Source organism: Poecilia mexicana, unplaced genomic scaffold (assembly GCF_051168715.1).
Source record: "Poecilia mexicana isolate PSO_F unplaced genomic scaffold, ASM5116871v1 scaffold_13, whole genome shotgun sequence".
In the NCBI taxonomy this organism is placed as follows: Eukaryota; Metazoa; Chordata; class Actinopteri; order Cyprinodontiformes; family Poeciliidae; genus Poecilia; species Poecilia mexicana.
The window spans coordinates 31,921,856-31,947,783 of NW_028263382.1; the positions used below are offsets into that span (position 1 = coordinate 31,921,856).

The window sequence follows — 25,928 nt, forward strand, 5'->3', positions numbered from 1 at the left end:
CTTGTGAGCTTCAGATTTAGGTTTGTTTCTGCAATTTTCTTTAAGAGATGCAGCAATTGTTTCACTTGAGTAAAAAGAAGTCGGAAATGGATTTGAAAATGTTGGAAAATTGTACTAACTAGACTAATGATTCATCAAAATTTCTAACTTATGTAGGGCAGAGGTGGGAGTGTAAGCTCCGCCCAGGGGTGTATTCTTGTAAGGTGTGACACACTTTGAGTTGGATACAAACTGAAGCTGACAGAGAGACACTATCACTGCTCATCACCTCATCAGAGGAGGTAAGATGCTTTATCTCTCCTTCCTTTTGATAGCATGATATTTGGCTTACTGTGTTTGCAGTCTGGTAATAGATTTTACCTAAACTGTTTTTTGTGCATGGAGAACATTTTTTAAACCTTCATTCCAGCTTTTATTAGCGTCAGAAATATTTATTTGAACATTTACATGAACGTTCATTAATTTTATGCATCTTTTCCATCAAGTTTAAAATATGAATGATCACTAAGTTTAAAAAAAAAATTAAATGATACAAAAATATTTTTTGTTTTTTACTTTGAAACACAAACATGAAAAAAATATTTTGTATAGTTTAATTTTCCTTGATTTTTGTTATTATTTTTATTTCAGATTTAGTGACCATTCATATTTTAAATTGGATGGAAAAGATGCATAAAATTAATGAACGTACATGTAAATGTCCAAATAAATATTTTTGATGCTAATAAAAGCTAGAACAATATTTATAGTCTAGTTACGAGTAAGATTTTTATGTTTTTTGCAGTGATAAACATAAAACATTAGATAGAATCAGGAGCGCATATATGTACTGTCTGATGTGTATGGAGACACATTATAGATACCCCTTCTCCCAGCCTGCCTTATTTATCTACACATTCACAAACAGTTGCTAAATGCTGAAAATGCTGGAATTTTTTTTCCCACAATTATTTTGGCACCCCCTTTAGCAGCGCCCACTTTTTGCACCGCTGGATAGAATTAAATTTCTACATAGGAAAGGCTCCAGCTAAGAATAGATTTTTTTTTCCTTCTTGTAAATATACAACTGACTTTGCTTTTCCCAATGCCTTTCTCCTGCCGCCAGCAAGCGGATCATCAGAAGGTCAACTCTTCCACCAGTCCCAGGATGACGCACCAGTTCCCAGCTCTCTCCGAGGCCCAGAAGAGGGAGCTCCATGAGACGGCTCTACGCATAGTTTCTCCAGGGAAGGGCATCCTGGCTGCAGATGAGTCTGTGGGTCTGTAGAACTCTGGCTTCCCTCTTACCTCTGATTCCTGGTTAAAACCACCATATCCAAACTCCAAAGGGATGATGCTGATGGATAAATCTAAACGTTTTCTCTGCAGGCAGCATGGCCAAGCGGCTGGCCCAGGTTGGGGTGGAGAACACAGAGGAAAACCGCAGGCAGTTCCGTCAGATCCTCTTCAGTGCAGATGATCGCATCAACAGCTGCATTGGAGGGGTCATCTTCTTCCATGAGACCCTCTACCAGCACTCTGATAATGGCGTCTCCTTTGTGAAAATGATCAGGGACAGGGGGATCCTGGTTGGGGTCAAGGTGCGTCCGCTTTCCAGTTGAACGCGCAGCTCGATGCAGGTCAGAACTAATCGAAAGTTTCTTCTCTCGATAGGTTGACAAAGGTGTCGTTCCTCTGGCGGGAACATGTGGGGAAACCACCACGCAAGGTCAGACCGGCTCATCTTTATGGATCGGCTCTATTTTTTTTTTTTTTTTTGTTAGGATTTGCAGCTCAGCTTTAAACCTTTCTCTGCAGGTCTGGATGGTTTGGCGGAGCGCTGTGCGCAGTATAAAAAGGATGGAGCTGTGTTTGCAAAGTGGCGTTGCGTGCTCAAAATCAGTGACTCCAATCCATCAAAACTGGCAATCACAGAAAATGCAAATGTTCTTGCGCGCTGCTCGAGCATCTGCCAGCAGGTTAGAGGGATCGGTAGTATGCACGTCATTTATGGGCTGATACACCTGTGTAGATTGATTGAGAATCTTTGATGTTTTGGGTAGAATGGCATTGTGCCCATCATTGAGCCAGAGATTTTACCTGATGGTGATCACGACCTGAAACGGTGCCAGTACGTCACGGAGAAGGTGAGGTTTTTGTATTTTTAATGCCAGGAAGTCCGGGGACACTTAAAAAGACTTAAATGTATGTATCCAAAATTAAAGTTTGAAATTAACTTAAAAAAATGGCAAGTTGGTCTTAAACACATCATATATAGGTCTTAAATTTTGTTGTGGCAGGACCACATAATCTGGTACGTTCTATAGAGAATATATATTTATAACAAAAATATTGTTCTTTTATATATGCCAAAACGTTAATGGAGAAAACCCTCCTGTGGTCTTAGTACAATGCTTAGGAGGAGCGTGGCAAATGTCACAGTCTGATAATGGAAAGAGGCAGCGTGTCAGACCATCAGCTCCCGAAACCACACAAAAAAAACTCATAAAGTGCATGCCACGGTGTTCATTGTGACCCAACAGACCACACACAAGGTCAAAAGCTTTATTCCTCAGACTGCTGAAGCGTTAAAAGAGCCCCAGGAATACTGGAAAAAAAAAGAACTTGGACAGAACATCACAGAAAAATATGGAATTATTTAAGACTTTAGCAAAAAAAAAAAAAAAAAAAAACATTCAGGTCAAACCTTTTGTGTGCTACAGGTTCTGGCTGCAGTGTACAAAGCCATGTCAGACCACCATGTCTATCTGGAAGGCTCTCTGCTCAAACCCAACATGGTCACTCCTGGACACAGCTGCCCCACCAAGTACAGCCCAGAGGAGGTGGCAATGGCATCTGTCACCGCCATGCGCCGCACTGTTCCCCCGGCCGTACCGGGTCAGTCACACCACACCCACTGCCGACCAGAAACACGCACACTCTTTTGAAAACACGCCATTGTACCCCTGGTTTTATGTAAAATCCCCGTTTGCAAAGAACTGTATTTACCTAACAGAAAGACACCAAACGCTGATGGTTTACTCCCTGCAGGGATTTGCTTCCTGTCTGGAGGTCAGAGTGAAGAAGAGGCCTCCGTCCACCTGAACGCCATCAACAACTGCCCTCTGGCCAAGCCCTGGGTCCTGACGTTCTCGTTCGGCCGGGCCCTGCAGGCGTCGGCCCTTAGAGCCTGGAGAGGACACAAGGAGAACGAAAAAACTGCCACGGAGCAGTTTGTTAAGCGAGCAGAGGTACTTTTTCCTGATATGTACTGCACATAAAAACAACTATGATGCCAGGTTTAAGTTGCTGCCTGTTTTTGTGTCGAGTTTATTTATTTTATTCCTCTCAGGTGAACAGTTTGGCATGTCAGGGGAAATACAGCGGCGGTGATAACTACGGCGAAGCCGGCCATCGCATCTTCGGCTCCTGCCATGCTTACTGAACAAAGACATAATTTTTAAGCTTTATGTTTTATTTATTATGCTATATCCCCAGTGAATAGTACAGTAGAGACTTAGATTAGATGAAATAGGCGATGTGTGAATATGTTGAATGAAAACAGCTGACTGTTTTATTGGGATGTTTAATGAAGACAATCAGGAATGTAATCAGGACTTCTCATGTCTGAAGGAAATGTCTACTTCCTCTGCATAATGTGTGTGTAAAGTAATGCAGTGCTCAAACAGTCAATTCTTTAATCCTATGAGAATATTGACCTGATAGCACGGACTACAGTTTACATCAAATAGTGTCCGTTGCTAATTATGTGATCAAACGGATGAATCTCTTCATCCCCTTGTCTGAAAATCTCTATTGCTTCTCTGAGTTGAATGAACGTGCTTTGCTTAGCGGTTAGCACTGGTTGTTCAGAGGTAAAAACAATAACGCCTGGCATTAGCTTTGAGCTAACGAGCCCCTGCGCTCCCTGCTGACCTCTGAATGCATCAGGCTCTCAGTCATAGGAATATGCTCTGTACAATAAACATCAAATGCAATAAAAATGCTTGTCGGTTGAAGTCTGATTTGTTTATGGAATGGCACGTTTTTTGTTGTGAAAGAATAACTCGGTATAATAAGAACGTATTAAACAGGATAATTATCAGTATGAGATTTAAATAAATTACATTTGTGAAATAAATTACATTTGTGAACAGGGGCAGTACTAACCTGTTTGGTGCCCTGAGCAAACAACACACTCAGTCCCCCCAGCAGGATTTTGGGGTGTCTAACTTAAGGAGAGAAGCAATTAAGGCAGTGAGATAATTTACCACAGTGTCATCAGAGTAAGGTAATACTGGTTATAACAGCATTAGTAATATATATTGGCCCAAATGTTCAGATAGGTGCATCCCTATTTTATCAGCAATAAAATCAATAAAAATAGGCCAATGCAACAGCAGACTAACACCACTTTCCCAACTTAATATGAAGTGATTAGTGGGCACTTATTCTGACATAGTAAACAGCTAATGATTAACAAAGAAATGGGCCTACATATACTTCCAGTTTGTGAAATATTCAGAATAGGAATCCAAGCAACACTTCTTCTTGTAAATGTCTATTTAACATAGTCTACATTACATCACAAGATCACTGTCATTGGTATGCAAAGCAATTACTAATTTAAAACTAAACTACAATATACTATATATAAATAAATTCAAGTATATACTTATACTTTTACTTATTATATAGACTTAGTTTGATCATAAAGTTTCTCATTTAACATTTTGAAAAAAAAAATTTTTTTAGTATATTTATAAATAATGCCGTTTTAATTACCTGTTTTGACTATACACTAAAATACAGTTTCTGCAAAATATATTTTAATTCCGATTAAACAGTGAAGAATCCTGGCTAAATTCCTACTGGTGCGGAGGAGTTTTCAGTTTGTGACAATCTTTCTTGCTGCCTGTTTGCATAATTGATCATTTGGGAGTGAGCGCCCTCTTGTGTTGAACAGGTGGAACCACAGCAAGAACATACTTGTCAGATGTGAAGTGGATTATGTGTAAATAGAGAATCTTTAAAACACAGTTAAACATTCATGATATCTTTATCGTATGTGTAAAAACACAGGAAAACAACATTTGTTAAAAGTAAAGTCACTTTTGTTAAAAGTAAAACCACCTTACTGCATCTTCTCAAGTTTGTGGAATCAGAGTTTATTGAGTTGTAAGCAGAAATGAGTTGAAAGCAACTCGAAAAGCTCAGAAAACATCAAGTTATATAAGCCATATGTTATATACTGCTAAACAGACCAGACACCTGTGGTTGTCATGTTTGAATTTAATTTAAAGACTAAGTAGTTGTTGCATATTAAAACATGACACTACGCATTTTTGTAAAGTAAATAAATTGGTACTAAATTGTCTGGACATACTAAAGAAAGAAAACATAAAAGGTTTTCGACTTTTCTCTCCAGCTTACTTGTAAAAGTTAAGATGTGTTTTTGGAAAAACACCTGAAATAAATATAATCAGACCAAAAAAAAAAAAAGAAGCTTGAAATTACTATCTACTGAACAAACGAGGCAGAAAGGACAATCCTGTCTGATCCCTTTCAGCTTCACCCTTTGTTATCTTCTGAGATGGGTTACTATAATTACTATAGAAATCAAATGTTGTAAAACAAGTTGTATTAAATTAAGGACATAAAAATTATGATAACATAAAAGTAAGGTCAGTAATGATGTGGTGGTTGAAGAACTACCTAACTAGCTAATTTGGGGACTTCGTATTGAACCGGGTCTGTTGGTAAGACTTGTTGAATTAATATTGTTTTTCATTATTTTGCGTTAATTGTTGGATTACACTTAGTAGCTTTAATTTGTTTTGCCTTAAACAATAATAATAAAAAACATATTTAAAATATATTATTATCAATGTCAAATGCTTTCTGCAAATCTATAACATTTCCTAACACTTTCTTCTTGTCTAAACAGTTTGTGATTTCTTTGGTTAACTCCATCAATGCAATTGCTGTTGGCCTTATTGACTATCTATTAACAGATTCTGCTGGCCTATAAATGAAGGTCAACAACAGTATTTAACAGTTTTTTTCTAAACCCATATTATCCAAGTGTAGTATGGGTTACAGTAACATTTAGGTTCCCTTTGGGAGAAGGAAAGTATTTTTGAATTAAATTGAATGTCAAAATGCCCACATTTTTTTTCTATAGTTACAGTATTTTAAAGTGTTTGAAAATCTTTCATCATTTTTCTGCTACATCACATAAAATCTGGGAAATAAAATACATCACAGTCTGCAGTAATAGTATGAAAACCTATGAAAAAATTCAGAGAGTAAGAATGCTTGTGAGAGGTGCTGTAAGTACTGTAGAATCATCCAAGACTTCATATTTCATAAATTAGATACATTTTTTCTGACCTTTTTATGCATTGAACACAATAAGCCAGTGACGAATTAATTATCTATTATAATTAATTATATTCTTATTCTTATTATTTTCACTTAAATTTAAATCCATCAGACCGGTGACTTTTGTGGTATTTATTTTCACTGGACTAGTTTCTATGGCGGATGTGTCAGGTCTGGCAGAAGTGTGTTTTAATGGGCGTATCACTAAAGAAGCACTGAGAAGTGATCCTCACTTTTCAAGACATTTGTCTTTTCAAGAGATATTAGGCGCGATATTAGGTTTTTCTACACATTTTTCTGATTAGTTTCTCTTTCCATATCCTTGATTTTAGAGTCACTAGGTTTTCTAGGTGTTTTTGGACGCCATAGTTTTGAAGCTTGCAAACAACCCGCCGTCCGTAGTTTTTTTTTTTTTTTTTTTTTTTTTTTGAAGTTAGCAGCAGCCATGTCGGGTGTTGTGCGAGGCCCCGCTGGGAACAATGATTGCCGAATTTACGTGGGAAATCTCCCGCCGGATATTCGCACCAAAGATGTGGAGGACGTGTTCTACAAGTACGGAACGATCCGAGATATCGACCTAAAGAACCGCAGAGGAGGTCCGCCATTCGCCTTCATCGAGTTCGAAGACCCGAGGTGAGGCGCTAGCAGCAGCTAGCCGACCGAGCCGTAACCAATGCCATTGTGTTGTCAACGCGTTGATCCGGGGATCCGGCTATTTCCTGGACGTGCATTGTTCTCTTTACCAAACGTGGTTTCGCCTTTCATGTGTTTTCACTTGTTCCTAAATTCACAAAGTATACACGGCTGTCCTGTCGCACCACATACTATATATACTCTGTTATAAATGTTGTTGAAATCGTAACACTTTTCCATACATCTACAGCCTCTCCTAATGCATATCCATACATTTAATTGCGCCATTTTGGCGGCAGTGTAATTTCTGCGCAGCCTCGTGTCAATTTCTTATATTGAATTTCATTATGTGATTTGCGGGTCTCCAACGTGGATTAAGAAACATTAACATGGCGACGACCCGTCCCAAGTATTTACCATGCAATGCTGTCGGCATCAACGCTCTCAATGGGTTTCATAATATGTTCCTGTTTTCTAATAACAGGGACGCCGACGACGCGGTCTACGGACGTGATGGGTACGACTACGACGGCTACAGACTGCGGGTGGAGTTCCCACGGAGCGGCAGAGGCTCCAGAGGCGGGTATGGGGGCATCGGTGGAGCACCCAGGGGGAGATATGGACCTCCATCCAGGCGCTCAGAGTACCGGGTCGTTGTGTCAGGTAAATGAGCAATACGCTTTGTTGCTTATTGTCTCTTTACTCAGTAAAACACCATGTTAAGGGTTGAATAAAGTACCATTGTGACATTCTGTAACTGGTATATTAAGACTTCCCAGTGAAAGTCTTCCCAGTGATTTTGATGAAGTAATCTTTAGTTGGGATACTATTTACAAAAGTGCTATAGTTCAAAATCCAATATAGGTATCTCACATTTAAAAAAAAACATATGAAAACTAGCAAGTATAACACAGTAAGTATAATTTCTGAAAGTTTTTTTCTGTGTAAATCAATAATGCACATGGTATTGGACATCCTCATTTACAAAAATTGTCCCTCAATACTTGAAAGTGTAAAATTAAGAGAAATACAATTTTTTTTGCTTGTCTTGTAGCTAGTATTAAATGCCAAAAGTGCTGCTATCCAATAAATAACATTGATTTCATGGTGTTATAGTAAGATAAAGCAGATCTTAAATGCATGCAGAGGTAAACGTTTTAAATTAAGCTTTTAAAAACACTTTTTGTTCTGTGTGTTAAGTAAGACCTACTAATTTAATAATTCTTACATATATACAGTGAAATAATTAAAATGGTCAAATAAACCCTAAAGCTGAGTTTATGGTCAGTAATAAATCCTCAACTTTTTTTTCTGACTTGAAACTACATGATTCTGACTAACACCTGAATGCATCACAGGAGCCATGAAAGAGTCCTTTATCTCTCTGCTGGGAGTTGGTATGTAGAAGCGATTAAAGTGATTTATGTTGTATATCTATGAAAATTGTACATATTGAGTTAATAGAGAGCAGTAACATAATATGAGATCATTTATTTATTTTAAATATTGATTTGGCTTCAATAGTGAAAACGTGTTTCTTTGTAAGGTTAAGGTCTGGTCCAATACCTTAGCTAGACTAAGTCACAAGAATTCAAACATTGTTTTTGGGAGATTTTGCATTTTCTTTTATCACAAATGTAAGCTGGACTCTATGTCAAACAATGTGCATGCCTGGGGTTTTTCCAACTTTCTGCCACAGTCCATAAACGTGACTGTTGGGAGAATTTTCTCCCCAGGTTTCCGTTGGGTATGAGTGTGCATGGTTGGTCCTGTGTGTCTCTGGCCTTTAAATGTGAGGCTCAATATAATCTGTCGCAATTAGTGCTTCAAGTCTAGATGCATGTTGGCGACGGCTGCATAATTTACTGCAGATTTGTCATCCTCACTACATCAGCGTGTGCAGTATCAATTTATCATTTACTGTAAAAATATGATGACCTGTAACTGCACTGTCACTCACCGTGTCATATGAAAAGGAGACTCTCTGTAGTAGGGCTGTTGTAAATGAATATTTTAGTAATCGGATCAAGTAATCGGATAAAAAATTTGATATAATAAAATATTGGTAAATCTGGCATAACACCAGTGTTACTATCAGATATGAACATCAGTCCAATTTTTCATATTTGAGCATCCCTAACGGTTACTTTTTTGTAGTTTAGAAAATTAACCTGTAACAACAATGGCTCACTTTCTAAGTTAACCAGAAGAAAAGTTATACAAAGTTATTTGTGTTGACGGAGTATTAGGACCAGGCTATGACAAGTTTTGTTTAATTACAAGAAAAAAGTCATGTCGGCAGAATAAAGACACAATTTTACCAGAAGAAAATCTTGAAATTATGTTCAGACGTAATTTTTCTTTTTTTGTTTTATGTTGTTCATGTAGTAGTTCATAAAATTTACTGCTGCATGTTCCTGCTACTTTGACTATATTATAGTAGCAGTAGCACCACTTGGTGTGGTGGGGGAAAAAACAATCCAGATTTTCCAAAACATTCAATCTTCAAAAACCAAAAATTTGTTTTTAATCATTGAACAGGCACCTTGTCTAGATGCTAGGGCTGTTGTAAACGAATATTTTAGTAATCGAGTAATCTATCGATTATTCTTACGATTAATCGAGTAATCGGATAAAAAAAATTATAAAATGAAATATTGGTAAATCTGGCATAATACCGGTGTTACTATCAGATATCAATATCAGTCCAATTTTTCATATTTGAGCATCCCTAACAGTTGCTTTTTTGTAGTTTAGAAAACTAACCTGTAACAATAATAGCTCACTTTCTAAGTTAACCAGAAGAAAAGTTATAGAAAAATCTGAAATTATATTGAATTTAATAACAAAGAGGCAGGCTCACAAATATGCTTATAAAAAATGTCTACAATCCAGCTTTTAGTTTATGTATTCATATTCAGTGAGTTTAATAGATTAATTAAACTCACCTTGCCACCTAACCTGTCACGCTTTGGGTTTGAAAATACGGGAAATGCCTCCTGGAGTGGGAGGAGAGGGCGAATGAACGAACGTAAGACGGGGTGGAGGGGAGGAAATAGACCAGCGGACTGACGAACCGTTAGACCGGGGGACGAACACGGGGGAAGCAATACGGGATATTTACGACACCTTCACTGGTCACACTCAGAAACTCATCTACCAGCCATGTACGATGCGCTCCGCCACCCGACCGGGATATTAAATTTATTGTGCGGTTCGTCGGTAAAGCTACATTTACACGGTAAGCATCAGCTACTCAGCCGCCCGCCCTGTTCAGGCTATCCGCTCACCTCAGCGCTCTTCCCGCCGTTCGCTTTCAACCAGCAGCCCCGGAGGAGAAATGCTGCCGTACTCCAGGTATTCCCCCAGTCATATTAAGGATGCTTATTGGTTCCCCAAAAACGATAAAAAGTCGGGCATTATCATCAATCAATAAAATCCCCATGGGCCAATCTTGAAGATTGGACTTTATGCCGCTGAGACTTAGCTTTTGTCAACAACTCAGAGGCGGAAGTGAGAGCTCCGCGCAACGCAAATGAAGTCCCGGCCGGAACACTGTGCGCTAACTAATAAAACATAAATTAACGAAGCTTCGAGGCAGGTAAATTTTCCTCGAGGAATTTTAGTAATCGAGGTACTCGAATCATTCGAGGAATCGTTTCAGCCCTACTAGGTGCACTAGCCTCTCAAAAATATGTTTTATCACAATAAAAATATTCCAGTCTTCACTGTTGTACCTTTTCTAAGTTGGACCCTTGCGTGTTGTCCTTGTGTCCAGGTCTTCCTCAGAGCGGCAGCTGGCAGGACCTGAAGGACCACATGCGCGAGGCGGGCGACGTGTGCTACGCTGACGTTTACAGGGACGGAACCGGAGTTGTAGAGTTTGTGCGCAAAGAGGACATGACCTATGCCGTCCGAAAGCTGGATAACACCAAATTCCGCTCCCATGAGGTATGTGTACGGGGTTTTGATGATCTGTCATGGATAGTGATGATTCTTTGCCGCGTCGCAGTGAGTATCGTAACGAAGTGTTCCTTTAGTCGCACGCAGACACCCAGCCCTTATCGTTGCCCGTCTGTAACTTCGGCCAGAGGCAGGAATGTTGCCTTTTCAATGTCAAGTTCTCTTGTGTCCGCCAGGGAGAGACTGCTTACATTCGTGTGAAATTAGACGGTCCCCGCAGCCCGAGTTACGGACGATCACGCTCCCGCAGCCGTGGCAGCAGAAGCCGGAGCCGCAGTCGCAGCGCCAGCCGCAGCCGCAGCAATTCCCGAGGCCGTGGCCGAGGATCTCCCCGCTACTCGCCCCGTCACAGCCGCTCTCGTTCCCGCTCTTAAACCTTTGCCGCCATCAATGGTTTATTTTTTTGTTTTGTTTCGTTTTGTTTTCCTCCCCTCCCTCCTCCACCTTCTGATGTATTCCCTTCTGTTTTTTACCTCTAAGTTTATCCAGATGTCAGCTATTGATTTTTAAAATTTTTTTGCATTTCTTGTCCTGGTGTCCTTGTGGATGATCTTGGTGTGTATGTGTACCCTCCACTCCCTCTCTCCTCTCTCTCTCTCTCTGCTTTTCCCCCTTTCATTTTCTCCTTCTCTCCCCTTCTTTACGTCATCTCAGATTTTGAACATTACAAGATGTGCTGTGGTGAAACTTCAAAAATGTTGAGTTGTGACAGCTGCACTCAATGTTTTTGGAAGTGTTAATCTGAATTTTTTTTTGTTTTTTAAAAATTTTACTAGCTTCTCTTTGGATAAATGTGGGGTGGGCTGTATTTTTTTTAAATTTTTTTTGAAGCCCGATACTTAACTGTATTTTACCCTTGTGTCTTCCTTTAGACATCTGAGGAGAAGGATTAAAGTGATTTGGAATAAAACCATTGTGGAGCACATTTCATTTGTATGGTCAGGATACAAATAGGACATCTAGGAGGAGGATAGGACATCTAGGACCAATCAGGTCGAGGCAATGGTATGCTTCATATTCCATAAACTGAACATTTTGACAGGTTGCCATGTTATGCATGTTATTTAACAAAGATATGTGTTACTGTACTTTGTTAAGACAGTCTGTAACATGCTACTCTGGTTTCTGACAGAATAAGCAGTCCTAAATCAAGTGTTGCGATGTAAGTGTAATCCTTGCTGTCAAATGTAAAGAAAAAAAACGACAAAAACTGCTTTGTATTAAAAGCGTCCCAGTTTTGAGCATCCTCATTGGTTAAAAAAATGCTTTGAAATCAGGAATTTTGAAAGTTTTTTTTTTCTTTAGTCTTTTTGTGTTCAGTGGAAAAAAAAAAGGCCCAAAACTCTTGACATTTTATTCTAACGGTCTGCCTCTGATTTTCTTCCTGGTATTTCAAGGTTTTGATTGGAGGAGTGGCTCAATGGATCCCAATCCTTGGAGCTGGATGAGTGGATCGATTAGGGAAGGGATAGGCAAGGATGGATGCTCGGGAACGGGAGCAGAGTTTCCAGGATTCAAATTTATCAGAACAAAAATAATGGGAGTCCCAGAGCACCTTTTTTTTTTTTTTTTTTTTTTTTCTTTTTTTTTTTTTGCCCCTTTTTGGTTTAGGCCCCAATGGCTTTAATATAGAAGAAAACGAAACAGAGGACCAGGAAGTTGGATCAAAGGATGGAGTCGTAGATGTCCGGTATGAGGGAATTTAAAAAAAAATATGGGGAGGTTGGGAGAGGGTTAAAATCTGGGAATAGTTTGTAATTTTTTTGCTTTGCATAATCTTTCTTTTAGCATTTTCAATAAACACACTTTCAAACATATTTATGGAGTTTGTTTTTATTTGCAGTTTGGTCAAATGTGCATCAAAAAGCTAATTTTCAAATTGGAGCTGTTTTGATTTCTCTAACTTGTTTAACTTTGGAAAACAACCATTTGTGTAAAATTTAATTTGTAGATTTTTGTTTTCCTCAACACACTAATGATTCAATTTCTTAATTTTTTGACATCCAATTGTCACAATAAAAAAAGTGATGACTGTATTGTTTGCTGCACCTTGCTGATCTAATATCTGGCTTTTTTCTGTTAAGTGAAGCTTCTAGATTTGAGATGAACGTAAACTAATGCAGTATTTTTTTTCTAACGTTAATGAGTTATGATCTGCTAAAATTCAGTCTGAAAGCCCAGACAGTCAGAAATGGCATCTTTCAGTGATTCTAAATGACTGGTTGATGTAAATACATAAAACTCAACCTTAATAAGTGAAGGGTTTTTTTTGTTTTGTTTTGTTTTCTTGACGTAATGCTAAAGATAGCCTACACTGTGTTCCTGGAGTGTTTTAAAACTTTACATTGAGGTTTGGTGGCTTAACTAAAACACAGAAACACATGTTGAGGGGAGCTGTAACTACTGCCAAGTAAACCTCTGGGTATCAATCTGCCTATTAAACTTTGTTAAAACCACTATATGTACAGGACAAATAACTGAAAAGATCATTTCCTTAAGTCTCTGGTGCAAACAGCAGTTCACAAAATATATGTAGAAAAAACACCACCTCTTAAAGATATAAATGTAGTAAATAATGCATAAATAAATAATATAACAATTGAGAACCATTCTATACAGACAGATCTTCCAATATTAGTGAGTTTTTGAATGACTAGACATTTGCAATGCAAGTTCAGTTTGCCCAATGAACAGACTTAGCTGATTAAAAGTATATTTTATTTTTTTAACTACTACTCCCAGGTAAGAGTCATTACTTCCCAGCCCTCTCAAAAATAAACCAAAACAGTAATTTTTTTAGCAAACGCAATTCATTTCCTATGCATTAAAGCAACATATTGAAATACTTATCAGGCCAGAACTGTAAAACATCTCATTTAGTTGTGAAGTTTTTCCCTGAAGTTTGATGACGTATTAGTGAAGAATTGTATTCCTTCCCAGACACATTCATGTGTGAAAGTTTTATTCTGCTGGTGACATACCTTTGCGAATTTCAAAATAAAAAACAGGATGTCAATCACAGCCCTACTGACATGACTGTAAGAAATTAATTGCATTATAGATTAAAATGAGCTCGATAATCTACATTCAAGTGATAAGGAATGTTTATCAGTGATTCTTGAAAATAGGGACAAAATGGGTTTTAATTTTCCCATATTTCTAAAAAATTATTTCTCAACCTTATGTATGCAAATATGACAAATAATGTTTAGGAAATGTAAATATGATATGGTGCAGGCTCCCAGTTGCAATTTTTTTTAAATTACATTTTTAATCGACCTGACCCAGAACTTTGTCATCACCATCTGACAAAAATAAATATAAAATGATTTTTATAATATCCCATTAGTGATATTTTTACTCATTTTACAGACAAATGCTTCTCAATAAACAAAATAAATATTATTTAAAACAAAAAATAGCAAAAAGTCCATCTGACGGAGTTGACAGTGCATGACGGAGTTGACACAGAACTGAAGGTGGTGACAAACTAGTGAGTAAAATGAAAAACTTGATACATGTGAAGTAATGCAATTTATGTAAAATACATTAAAATGAATTAATTGCACAATTAAGTGAGATTTGATAACAATTAAACTCTGATGGAGTTGGCATCTGACGGAGTTGACGAAATGCCAAACTACCTCAATTTCTATGATGTTACTCTGAAGGAGGCCATATTGTAGCTCATCAGGTCCATGAAATCTTTACAGTATACCAAAATTAAGCTTTTATTTCACAAAATTTCATCAAAGTTTTGTAAATTGTCAGTTATGGAGTTGACACATCATGGTTGTGACGACCAACTTAGGAATAAAACAAGAAAAAACTAAAGAATAACATAAGCTAACCAGAGCTAACTAGCCCTCTTAGCAAAGGAAGAGAAAAGACGACGTCATGGAGTCCTCAGAAGTTCTGGTGTCCCCCAATAATGCCTGATTTTTTTACATTCTTTTCATGTCTGACGGTGTTGACAAAAACTAGGGACAAATTTCAACGGAGTTGGAAAATATATAAAAATTATTTTTTAATTCAATTTATCAATACTTTTATAATTATTTATATGACTAATTATACTTAATTGTCATAATATATAATTTTAGTATTTCTTTAATTGTTTTAAACTATTATAATGTATTGAGTTCTGCTCCTGGACAAGGGATTTTACAGGCATCATCCACCGACTACAATGTTTAAAATAAAAAAGTATTCAGCAAACACAAGAAAAATATACATTGTTGTGCTCACATGACCCAGGTTAGTTTAGTCAGATATTTGTGTATATTTTATTCAAATTTGGTGCTTTAGCCATAGGACCTGTTTTGTCCCTATTCTCAAGAATCACTGTTATTTATGGTTTCTGTTTTGTTGTTCTCAATTCCGTTTAATTTGTCGTTTTTTGTTGTGCCTTATTTTTAGGCTATTTTAAAATATCTTCCAGTTCCAGCGGTAAGTGTTCTACAAAATTAAAGTTTATTGGTTTTTGAGGGCGAACTTCCATTATTATGCAATTACCAATACACTGCTTTAAAATAGGGTCGAAAACAAAACAATTATTATTGTCTCTGGGACAATTTATCGTCCAGCAAAAATGTTTTTTGGTTATCGTGACAGGCCGACGTTTTCAAAGAGCCCCAGCTGTGCCTCTGCTGTAAAGCCAAACGATACCTTCCAGCAAGCGGAGGTCCAATTTCCACTTTATCCTCCAGTCGGTGGCGTATGCTGTGAATGATGCATTGTGGGATGAAATAAGATGCCGGCAGAGAGGAGCTGGAGAAAAACGCTCGCGCCGCGCGAGGAGGCAGCGCCGCAGCCAATGGCAGGGCGCGGCATGCAGCAGAGAGGGGCGGGGATGGGTGAGAGCCGCCGCGGACAGCAGCACAGCGCAGAGCCAACCTACCTTCATGCTTATTGTGTAAATCTTTAAAAAGCAATTAGCCGCAGCATCATCTTAACCTTCCCTCACCGGCTCGTTTAAAATCCACATTTCTGAACGGAGGACCCTCCTTCCACCTCACAGGCGCAGGAAAAGGTGAGTTCCACCGCCCTGATCTAGAAGATTCATTCACTCTCAAGGTTTGGCATATTTAGGATTCTTGTTGTGATGATGTGCTTTTTTTTTTTTTTTTTTTTTTTTTTTTTTTTTTTTTAACTGTACGCGTTCATGCATGCTTGAGGGCTTATTCTAAAAAGACTTGAAGTGGTTTATTTTCTAAACAGTCTGCTACGCTGGGGTAAAAAAAAGACACATTTTCATAATTGTTGCAGTTCTGATGCAAATGCATTTATAGGAAAGTAATTTAACTCTTCCTGTATCAAGTTTCACTGTAAATTTCTGCAAAACTAAACATCCTGTTTGGTTTTAAAAAATCAAACAAACAAACAAAACAAAACAAAACAAAAAAAACCTCCAGAAGCCCCAAGTAGAAAATCGAAACGAAGCGATCAGCTGGAAAAGCCGCTGTGCAGAATGGCTTTTACGTTCTGCGTGTGACTGGAGAAATTGCGATGATCTGGCTGGCCTTCAAGCCATCTTCAAGCCCTCAGCCCTACCACGTGCAGTGACATTATTATTATTATTATTATTATTATTATTATTATTATTATTATTATTATTATTATTATTATTATTATTTCATTTTATATTTCTGTTTCCCTCCTCAGCACGCAGCCTGAACCATGACCGACAGGAAAGCGGTTATCAAAAACGCGGACATGTCCGAGGACATGCAGCAGGACGCCGTGGACTGTGCCACCCAGGCCATGGAGAAGTACAACATAGAGAAGGACATTGCTGCCTACATCAAGAAGGTGAGCCAGGATGGAACCAGGCGTGTTTTATATTCATTGGAGTTATCAGAAGTGTTTCTGTACAACCTGGAAATGAATACCAAGAACTTGGGAATTTTTTCCATATTTTTTATTTTTTACAATCTGCCATGTTGAATGTCTCCAATATTCCAATCACAAAGTTTAAACCTGTCCTCATTGGGCAAAAAAGGTAGAACTCCCCAAAGGGATGGTCCAATTTGGACATAATTTGGTCCACATTCAGATCAGCAGAGTATTTAGCTGATTCAATTTGCAAAGCGGTGGCTGAAGAGTAGAGTAAGCACTGGAGGGGATAAGTCTTGGCATCGAGCTTAGCGATAGTGTGCTATCGGGCGGTTGCTGGAGCATCTAACAATCGGTGAGTCAAATAAGTGAGTGAAAGTCTTCAGACACTAGCGTACTAGCTGCGATTCCATTTCAAACATCTGTAAAATTTGTCGATTTTCCCCTAGTGACGAAAAAACTGCACAATTTCACAGTTGAATTTCCGTTGAATTTAAAAAAAGCAATAAGAATCACATGTAAATAAGTTTGTTCATGCAATGTCACCCTCCTTCCACTTCATGTCATTTTCCTTCCACTTCTTATTGTCTTCCTTCCACTTCCTGTCGTCTTCTTTGTCATTTCTGCCAGTAGTGTAGATGTGGTGTGGTACAAAAAAAATGTTTCCATCGCAGTTTTGCTGAAATACGCTAATTCTGATATGACTGGAAAAACCACCTCATCTTAGCACAAAAACCTTTCATCAAAAGACGTGTTTGTTTTTTTGTTTCTCCAAAACTGTAAAAGTATTGAGTAAATAAATAAATTGAGTAAATTTATTTTTGTAATTCCAATTTGCGCAATTATACAGCCAATGGAAGCGCAGCTACTAATGCAGCTGGCAGAATTACCAGGCGCGGGTCGGTTTAGTAACCTCGTGTGGGAAACAAAATAGTTTTATGTCTAACAAGAATATATCACATGAGCTCAACCTTTTAGTATTCCTTGTTGGTGTCCTGCTTTTCATAGAACAACACTAGGAGCAACGTTCAGCAACAGGTAGAGGAGTAACCGTGTTGCACAGTGGGCTGGTAGAACCTCTGGTCGTCAAAGAAACATTGCGTTCTTCCATCTGTAACCCTTCAAACTCTTGGTATACCTAATGACTTTTCATGCTTAAGTTTCCATTGAGTAGCAATTTGGGTATGTGGGATGTGCATAGATGGCAATGGGTACATCAGCACACACAAAACTTTGACAAGTCCACACTCTCTTCAGGATAGCTGCATGATTTAATGATCTATTCAGACAGACCTAAATTTTGATCACTATCAAATTTTGAGCAAGTGCTGTCTTAATTTGATCTGTCTCAGGCAGCCTGTGTATCTGCTGACCTTCATCACCGTCTTGTCTGTCGAATGCTCTGCTGTAAGCATGTAGCGGTAATGCGCCGTTCCTTATGCCTGACATTTTGGCCCTCTCCATATTCAATTATGATTGTCTGCGTGGGTGCTAAGTTATGTTCAGACTATTCCTTCTGGGAGCTTAACTTTTTTTTTTTTTTTTTTTTTTCCCCCCACTTTTTGAGTTTTATGGTAAAGTTAGGAAAACAGTGGAAAGTGGACAAAAAATCCCAATGTTAAAAGAAAATAATAATTAGTGAAATCTTTTTGAAAACAGCAACAGCAACAACGAGTTAACTGGAAGGAATGTAAGCTTGAGTTTAGCTGTAATTGAGAGAAATGCCATATCATTTTTATGTAATTTAAAATGACGTAAAATGAAGTATGTAAAGCGCACACAAATGTGTTTTGTTTTTGTTTTTACACTGCAAAGGTCTGCAACCTTTGCACTTAAAGTGAATTTAGCTAAAGGGATTTGTTTAGAATATTAAAATGTCCTTGACTCTTTACAGATGGAATCAATTTTATCTCGACTTGAAGTGGGTGGTGGTGGGGAGTATTTAGCCCTTTAAAAGACTGCTCTTGTTTTCTTGTTTCAGATCAAACAAAGTTTTATATTAGATTAAAAACAAACTGTCACTGGAAAATGCTGCTTCAAATAATAACTTTATATAATCTTTTCGTTTAATTTTACTTTTCATAGCTGCCTGGCCTGTAAAATCCGCTACAAAAATGACTCCAAAAGTGCATCGACTGCTCATCCAGGAGGTCAGAAATGAATCCAGAGCAGCATTTATATCACTATAGGCCTCACTCTTAGTTAAAGTCAAAGTTCATGAAAGTAGAGTATTACATCTGGGATAAAAATATCTGGTGAAAGCTGGGTGAAATACTTCAATGGACATAATCATGAGGCGTTCAGTCAAAGTCTAAATTTACATGCAGTGTGTGTCTGTGCTGGAAAAAACTCACTGCCATTTATCAAAAATGATTGTTGCCATCAGAAGTGGCAGATTGAAGGAGCAATTACTTTTTCACATAGGGCCAGGTTTGTTTCCTTTGCTTATTTTTTAACCTTTATAAATAAAATAATCCTTTTAAAGTCGCGTTTAGTTTTTCCTGTAAAGTTTCTCTGATGTAAATACAAAATTTTAAGCATTACAAAAAAAGAGATATCTATAAGCAGCTAAATACTTATTCTAAATATTAAATTAGTTCATTGACTACCTGAGAAACAACTTACCATTCAGAAAATCTTTATCCGCATCATCGGTGGCTATGCTAACTAGTCTTATCTAAGTTTTGTGAGTAAAGGGGGGTGAGTATGAACGATTGACAACACTAAGACCCTCCTCCTGACTCTGATTGGTTGTTTCTGACTGAGTGGCATATTTCTGCAGTTAGTATTGGGAAAAGGCAGAGGTACTCTGTTTTTTATGATACTGTCGCATAATGATCATAATGAACATAATGATCATTTAAACAAATGTGTGTGTGTGTGTGTGTGTGTATATATATATATATATATATATATATTAAAAAAAAAATTCCCTTCTCACCCTCCGCGGGTGGTCTCTCTTTCATCCTCTGAGCTCGGGTCCTCTACCAGAGGCCTGGGAGCTTGAGGGTTCTGTGCAGTATCTTGGCTGTGCCTAGAACTGCACATTTCTGGACTGAGATGTCTGATGTTGTTCCTGGGATCTGTTTGAGCCACTGCTCCAGTTTGGGGGTGACTGCCCCGAGGGCCCCGATGACCACAGGCACCACTGTGGTCTTCACCTTCCAGGCCTTCTCCAGTTCCTCTCTGAGGCCCTGGTATTTCTGCAGTTTCTCGTGCTCCTTTTTCCTGATGTTGTAGTCACTTGGTATTGCTACATCCACCACAACGGCTTTCCTCTGTTCTTTATCCACCACCACAATGTCCGGTTGGTTCGCCATTACCATCTTGTGTGTGTGTGTGTGTGTGTGTGTATATATATATATATATATATATATATATATATATATATATATATATATATATATATATATATATATATATAAATAAATAACAAATTATTTAACAAAAGTTACATGCTTCAGCTTTAATGCAAAATGTTGTCAAAAAAAGAAGGTTCCTTCCTCCACTTTAATGCAATCTTGTGTGTGTATAAATTAAAATATGCTAATGCTAAAAACTAGCTTTCCCCTGTATCTTCTATGGTCGCCACATTCTTGGCCGTGAACATCCACAACCCGGCCGTTAATCCTCTCCCCTTGTCTCTTTTCAGGAGTTTGACAAGAAGTACAACCCCACCTGGCATTGCATCGTTGGGAGGAACTTTGGCAGCTACGTCACCCATGAGACGAAGCATTTTATTTACTTTTACCTGGGCCAGGTGGCCATCTTGCTCTTCAAGTCCGGCTGAGTTTCTGATGTGTGTCGAGGAGTTTTTCTCCCTGAACCTACATTGGAAATGCACTGGTGGCTGATGTCTCCCATAACACTTATGACATACCATAACGATGCAAAATCCGCCGTGCGCAAACTGCATGGACTATAACACTTATATAATATGTATGTTACAGTAAGTTTACTTTTCGATAGTTGCCATTCGAATGCAACTTGAAGTAGTTTTTGTTGATTCTAGGTTGTGAGAGATTTCAATGTGGCCCTTGATTGTACTATTCAGGAAAGCTGTAGAATGTAGTGGTTCATCTGCTTTCCTTCATCACGTGGCATCGCCAGACCCCCATTATGAGAAACTCGTGTTTTAAATCGTGACGTTAAACCTTGTGCACGACGATTCATCTTAAAAAAAAAAAATGTAAGTGTGATCATGGAAAAAATTTGAACAAGGTAAAGAGAAAAAAAGAAAAGGTAAAATGTAGGAAATTATGTCATCCCTACCGCACGGGAAACGAGATCTGTTTTTTTTGGGGGGGGGGAGGTTGATTTCATTTCAATATTCGATCAATTTCCAGCCGAAGGTGAAACTTTAGCAGCCGCGTTCAGAAAAGATGTCACATTGCTGAACACACTTTACACTCTGGAGGAGGCAGTGGAGCGAGTGCAGGCATTTCCAGAGAGGTTTAGTTTGTCAAATCGTAAACTTTCACTGTGAAGGATGGAGCATTTAGGGCTCGCACAAGCAGACCTTAGCCTGTAACGTCCGCGTTCTAAGACTATAGACTGGTTACCAGAATTCACCTACCTAGATCTTATTCATGATCCTGTGTTACTGCATGTTTGGGAGGTTTTTACTGTTTCAGAAACTCTGCGTAAATCTGTTCTAAGCAAATAAGCTTTTTTTGTTTTGTTTCTTCTCTCCAGTACGTGGATGTTGGACGTCGCTAACATGTCTTGTCCCAGTTTTTGCGATACAGTCGGATTAGATGAACAAATGAGGTTAAATTTTAACGAGGCTACCACCACCCATGCGTTTCAGATAGTTGTGTTGTCTCATGTGGCTTGTGATATCTTTAAAGTTTGCAGCACCTTAAGTTTTAGTTTTAGTGGCCAGTGTCTTGCCGGACAAATCATTTTAAATGTCAACTCTTAAAAAAAAAAAAAAAAAATTGCCAGATAGGTTAATCTGTTACCCTTTCCATTACAACGTTTAGTTTTTTTAGTTTTGTAATATCAGTATAATTAATAAAAAATAAAAAGCAATGCACAGTTTTTGAATTGAGGACTTTTGGACTGGACAGATTGAAGGGTTTTTAGTTTGTGGGGGCGGATAACACAACACATTTCTCGCTGTGCATAACGACTGAATGTTTACTAAGTTATTGTTTCCCATTTGTCAGTTGTGGGTGAAATGTTTAATCAAAGTCTTACCTTGGATTGATTTTTAATTTTATTTTTTTTGTCATGGAACGTCTTCCTAACTGTTGTCAATGTAAACTGATTTAGCGTTGTTTTTCCTCTGGCATGTATTCTTTGCAATGTATGTGTAGGAGCCGTTCCGATGCTGTTAAATTTGCACAAAACTTGTGCCTGTCATTGCTCTCAACTGTAACTGGCTTGAGTACAATTGCACTTCATTAGATTTATCCAGTAGGTTGCTACAGAACCAAAACTGTATAAACCGGATAAAATAAAAAAATCATTGTTGACTTTTAGTTTGTCGTTGCCTTTCTTTGTGCTAAAGCCATAATGCCATGGTTAATAACATAACAAAAAAACTTTTTAGAAGATAACTCTTCTATTGTTACATTTGTAAACTGGCAAATTAGATAAATTGTTTCAGAAAATCCAAACATTTCCTGGTGGTGCCAAATATACTGATTAGTTACTGCTTCATAGTAAAAGCAAGATAATACGTTTGTATCAATGTAATATTTGTGAAAAAAAGTATTTTGAAGCAGGAATTTATCTGAAGGTTATCTGCACTAACCTGGGAGAAAGAAATAGCTAAAATACTTATTTTATGGAAAGAGATAATATTAGTGCACCACAGTGCACTAACCTGGGAGGATAACTGAGGCGTTTATTTTGAAATTTTCAAGTAAACTTCATTTTAAAGGGTCACACTAATCCCATGTGTAACAGTGGTTGGGTTGAACCAGTTATATAATGCTCAAAACAGCAGTTACGTGCTGTGAAAAATGTGAAGGATTTTATTTTGTAGGATATGTGTTGCTCTTATTTTGACAGTTCAAAGTGATTGTCAGTTTAAGACCAAGTTTTTTTGGTTTTTGTTTTATCTTTATTGAGAAACAGAATACATAGCAGTACAAACACAGAAGTGGTATAATGACTGCCAGGGGGATACAAACATTGAGACAATACATCACCATAGCATTACATAAATATATTAAAGAGAGAGCATAAAGCACATGAAGGTGAGTTTTACTTTCTTAAGCTTTGTGGCTAAAATTAACTTTGGCTTATGCTAGTAGGCAATATTCTCTGGCATTTTGTCTTGTAAAAATGTGCTATTTAAGTATGAAAAGTTCATGCTTGTTGAAATTGTAGAGTGTACACTCTAATAACTGACAACAGTTAGAGAATTCCACCATAGGATTACATTTTAAACCTAAAAACGTCCCAAAAATCTGCATAAAACTTAAATCGCGATTGTGGAAAAGTCGTAAGAAATATCAAGAACAAGAAGTGGAGACATTTGAACATAGTTTAAAGTCTTGTGATTTGTTTTAAAGATGAATGGAGTTTCTTTATTGAAGTAGGCTGAAGTAGTAAGCTGTGACAAAGCAGAAGATTTTACCAGAATTTTGTGGAATGCTCAAAATAGCAAGCACCTCTGGGGTATGTAAGTCATCTAATAAGATCAAACTAATGGCAATTTAAGGGCAGTTTCTGGAATTAGGAGTATTAAAACACACTTTTATTGAATGTTGTTTAAGCTACAAGAAAATTCAGAAAACCAAGAGACATCAAGCAAAACAATAAAAGCAATAGAATGAAACAACAGAGCACATCATGCAGTGTTAGCTAACTGGATCACAAAACAACACTCTATTTAAGGCTTTAGCATTCATCTATGAAAGCTGCAGGGCTCAACAGCGTGCCTGTAGCAACTGATTATTGTGTTTACTGTGAATAAATGGGAAAAGCTCCATAGCTAGTCGCTATGGACCTTTGTGTCAGATGTCCACTCTGAGATGAGGAGCATTAGCCATGTAACTGTGACACCAGGGGCTGTAGAGTTGCACTGTTAACCTGTATAGCTGACAAAATGTGGACATTTAGCCAATTTTTCACTCATTTTTGTGAAGAATTGGTGCTTGAGGCATGACTCAAAGTTAAAGCTGCAGTGTGTAACGTCTATAGAATTTTTTTTTCTCCCTTATATGTTGAAACTGTCACTATGTTGTGACAGTATGGGATGGGGTCAGGCACGGTGAAAAAAATCACAGTGCTACCAGTGCCAACTAGAAAAAAATAATCAGCATTGTCCATCACAACCTCGTGTGGCACTGCAGCTAGCATCGCCTGTTATGAATGCTCAATCTAGTTAGCATAGCCAGATAAATGGTTTTTCTGTAAAGGCAAGTTGTTTCTCCACCATTAGCACATTTAGCAGCGAGTACATGAGGTCTACTGACAGCACTAAGCCCCTCCTCCTGACTGATTGGTTGTTTTTAACTGGGAGTGATGCATTTCTTCAGACATCAGTAGCAGAACAGGGAGGAGGTGGAGGAGATTGAACTTTTCACAGATTATTGACCTCATATTTTACTATCACAACAAGGTGACAGTTTTACCAAAAATGTAACAAACATATTTATTATAAATTGATGTACTGCAGGTTTAATTCAACTGCCAAATATATTTCAAATTCATATAAAGTATTTTGAATTTCTGGTTTAATGGAGGTTGCAGTACTGATAATAGATGATTTACTTTTGCAAAATCTGTAAAAACATATATATTTTTTAAAACTAATCCTGAGTTTATTTAAAGAATTACATAATTTACCAGTCAGCGGTGATTATACGCCAATATGTCTTATTGAATCATTTCATTCTTCATATAATCGTTTTGCTCCTAAACTAATGCGGCACAAATTACATCTGTTTATGTTTACTTCACTACAACGGCTAATTGCGCTGATATGCATACCTACGTTCAGTGACGGAGCTACTGTTGGCGTGGAAACGTGTGTGCTCATGATTCATGTTTGCACACAAACCGTGTCGGACGATAAAACTAAGCCGTTAAGCGGTCAGGTCATGTGTCAGTGTCAAGACGTACTTGATGACATGAGTAAACTGTTCATGCCTAGAAAAATAATAAAACGGGAAGCGTCTTATTCAGTTGTTGAACATAATTCAACCTACCATAACACACACTGAATACTTTTTATTGACACAGGGACAACATGCATGCTGGCACTTTTCTATTAGTTTCGATACATTTACTTGCTGCCCAGCTGGGAATCTGTGGAAACAATAGTTCACAGAGTCAACAGAGCTGAGAAAGCAGATAAATTAAAGGGGATTAATGAATAATTTCTAGACACAGACTGAGGTCAAAGTGGATGAAATGAGATACTCTGGGGGTTAACTGTAGTACTTAGCCTCTTGCACTGCCATGATTTTCTCCTGTTACAAAGTTTGAAACCAGAGATGTTGGCAGACATAAAGCCACACTGGGGAACACGATCTTAATACGCAGTCCTGACTGAAATTCCTATTTTTATACACACACATACACACGCACACAGAGCCGGTTGTGTTTTTGCTGTTTTCTCACACATTTCTCATTGTAAGCACAAGACAAGATGCAAAATGCATGTTTCTATGAGTCAATAATGATTTTATTGATTGGTAGAAAAAAAATGAAAATCATTGTGGCCTTCAGTAAATCCATTATTGCTCCCCAAGTCTGACAGCTAGTTGTGCCACCCTTTGCAGCGACGACTGTTGCCACGCATTTATGAAAATGACGTTTTTATAATGCCGTGGAATATTTTTAAACGGAAAATTGGTTTAATTCAGCCACACTGAACTGTTTTCCATCATGAACTTCTTGTTTAAAGGCATGCAGCAGCCTCTCCATCAGAGTTAAAGGGGCAGTGTTATGTGTTTTCCAGACACTTAGTGGCATTTCATAGCGCAATAAAGTAAGTATGTTACCTTCAGTGGCTGTATGTATCAAAAATGACTTAAAAACAATTTGACTTTGGAATTTGACACTTTAAAATTAGGGCTCTTTCTCTTTAAGAAGTGCCTACTCCAGTGCTCCTCATTATGCCCTTCACAACCGTTCTGAGGAGCGTCGGACTGAGGAGTAGTTCGTATGAT

General features: G+C 37.9%; 3 protein-coding genes across 4 annotated transcripts; all 3 read left to right on the forward strand.

The window, feature by feature from the left end:
- Window positions 1-1,091: 1,091 nt before the first annotated feature.
- On the forward strand, window positions 1,092-3,983 carry aldoca (aldolase, fructose-bisphosphate C, a). Its single transcript, XM_014979466.2, has 8 exons — window positions 1,092-1,259; window positions 1,369-1,580; window positions 1,654-1,708; window positions 1,798-1,958; window positions 2,043-2,126; window positions 2,703-2,877; window positions 3,031-3,230; window positions 3,332-3,983. The coding sequence occupies exons 1-8, from the start codon at window positions 1,148-1,150 to the stop codon at window positions 3,422-3,424; spliced, it is 1,092 nt and encodes a 363-aa protein (XP_014834952.2). The 5' UTR covers window positions 1,092-1,147; the 3' UTR covers window positions 3,425-3,983.
- A 2,612-nt stretch (window positions 3,984-6,595) lies between these two features.
- Window positions 6,596-11,469, forward strand: srsf1a (serine and arginine rich splicing factor 1a). Of its 2 annotated transcripts, XM_088012074.1 has the most exons (4): window positions 6,602-6,996; window positions 7,481-7,659; window positions 10,775-10,947; window positions 11,136-11,469. In XM_088012074.1, exons 1-4 carry the CDS (start codon window positions 6,809-6,811, stop codon window positions 11,331-11,333), a joined length of 738 nt encoding a protein of 245 aa, XP_087868200.1. In that variant the 5' UTR covers window positions 6,602-6,808; the 3' UTR covers window positions 11,334-11,469. The 2 variants fall into 2 exon arrangements, with proteins under 2 accessions (XP_087868199.1, XP_087868200.1); XM_088012073.1 differs by having other exon boundaries at window positions 6,596-6,996; window positions 10,775-11,313.
- Window positions 11,470-15,436: 3,967 nt separating this feature from the next.
- Window positions 15,437-22,280, forward strand: dynll2a (dynein, light chain, LC8-type 2a). Its single transcript, XM_014975241.2, has 3 exons — window positions 15,437-15,991; window positions 16,624-16,770; window positions 20,447-22,280. Exons 2-3 carry the CDS (start codon window positions 16,639-16,641, stop codon window positions 20,582-20,584), a joined length of 270 nt encoding a protein of 89 aa, XP_014830727.1. The 5' UTR covers window positions 15,437-15,991; window positions 16,624-16,638; the 3' UTR covers window positions 20,585-22,280.
- The last annotated feature ends 3,648 nt before the right edge of the window (window positions 22,281-25,928 follow it).

Coding starts and splice junctions, on each gene's coding strand:
- aldoca (XM_014979466.2), top strand. CDS start 1,148: ATGACGCACCAGTTCCCAGCTCTCTCCGAGGCCCAGAAGAGGGAGCTC. Junction 1,709..1,797: donor TGGGGAAACCACCACGCAAG/GTCAGACCGGCT, acceptor CTTTCTCTGCAG/GTCTGGATGGTTTGGCGGAG. Junction 2,878..3,030: donor TGTTCCCCCGGCCGTACCGG/GTCAGTCACACC, acceptor TACTCCCTGCAG/GGATTTGCTTCCTGTCTGGA.
- srsf1a (XM_088012073.1), top strand. CDS start 6,809: ATGTCGGGTGTTGTGCGAGGCCCCGCTGGGAACAATGATTGCCGAATT. Junction 6,997..7,480: donor ATCGAGTTCGAAGACCCGAG/GTGAGGCGCTAG, acceptor TTCTAATAACAG/GGACGCCGACGACGCGGTCT. Junction 7,660..10,774: donor GTACCGGGTCGTTGTGTCAG/GTAAATGAGCAA, acceptor CCTTGTGTCCAG/GTCTTCCTCAGAGCGGCAGC.
- dynll2a (XM_014975241.2), top strand. CDS start 16,639: ATGACCGACAGGAAAGCGGTTATCAAAAACGCGGACATGTCCGAGGAC. Junction 16,771..20,446: donor TTGCTGCCTACATCAAGAAG/GTGAGCCAGGAT, acceptor GTCTCTTTTCAG/GAGTTTGACAAGAAGTACAA.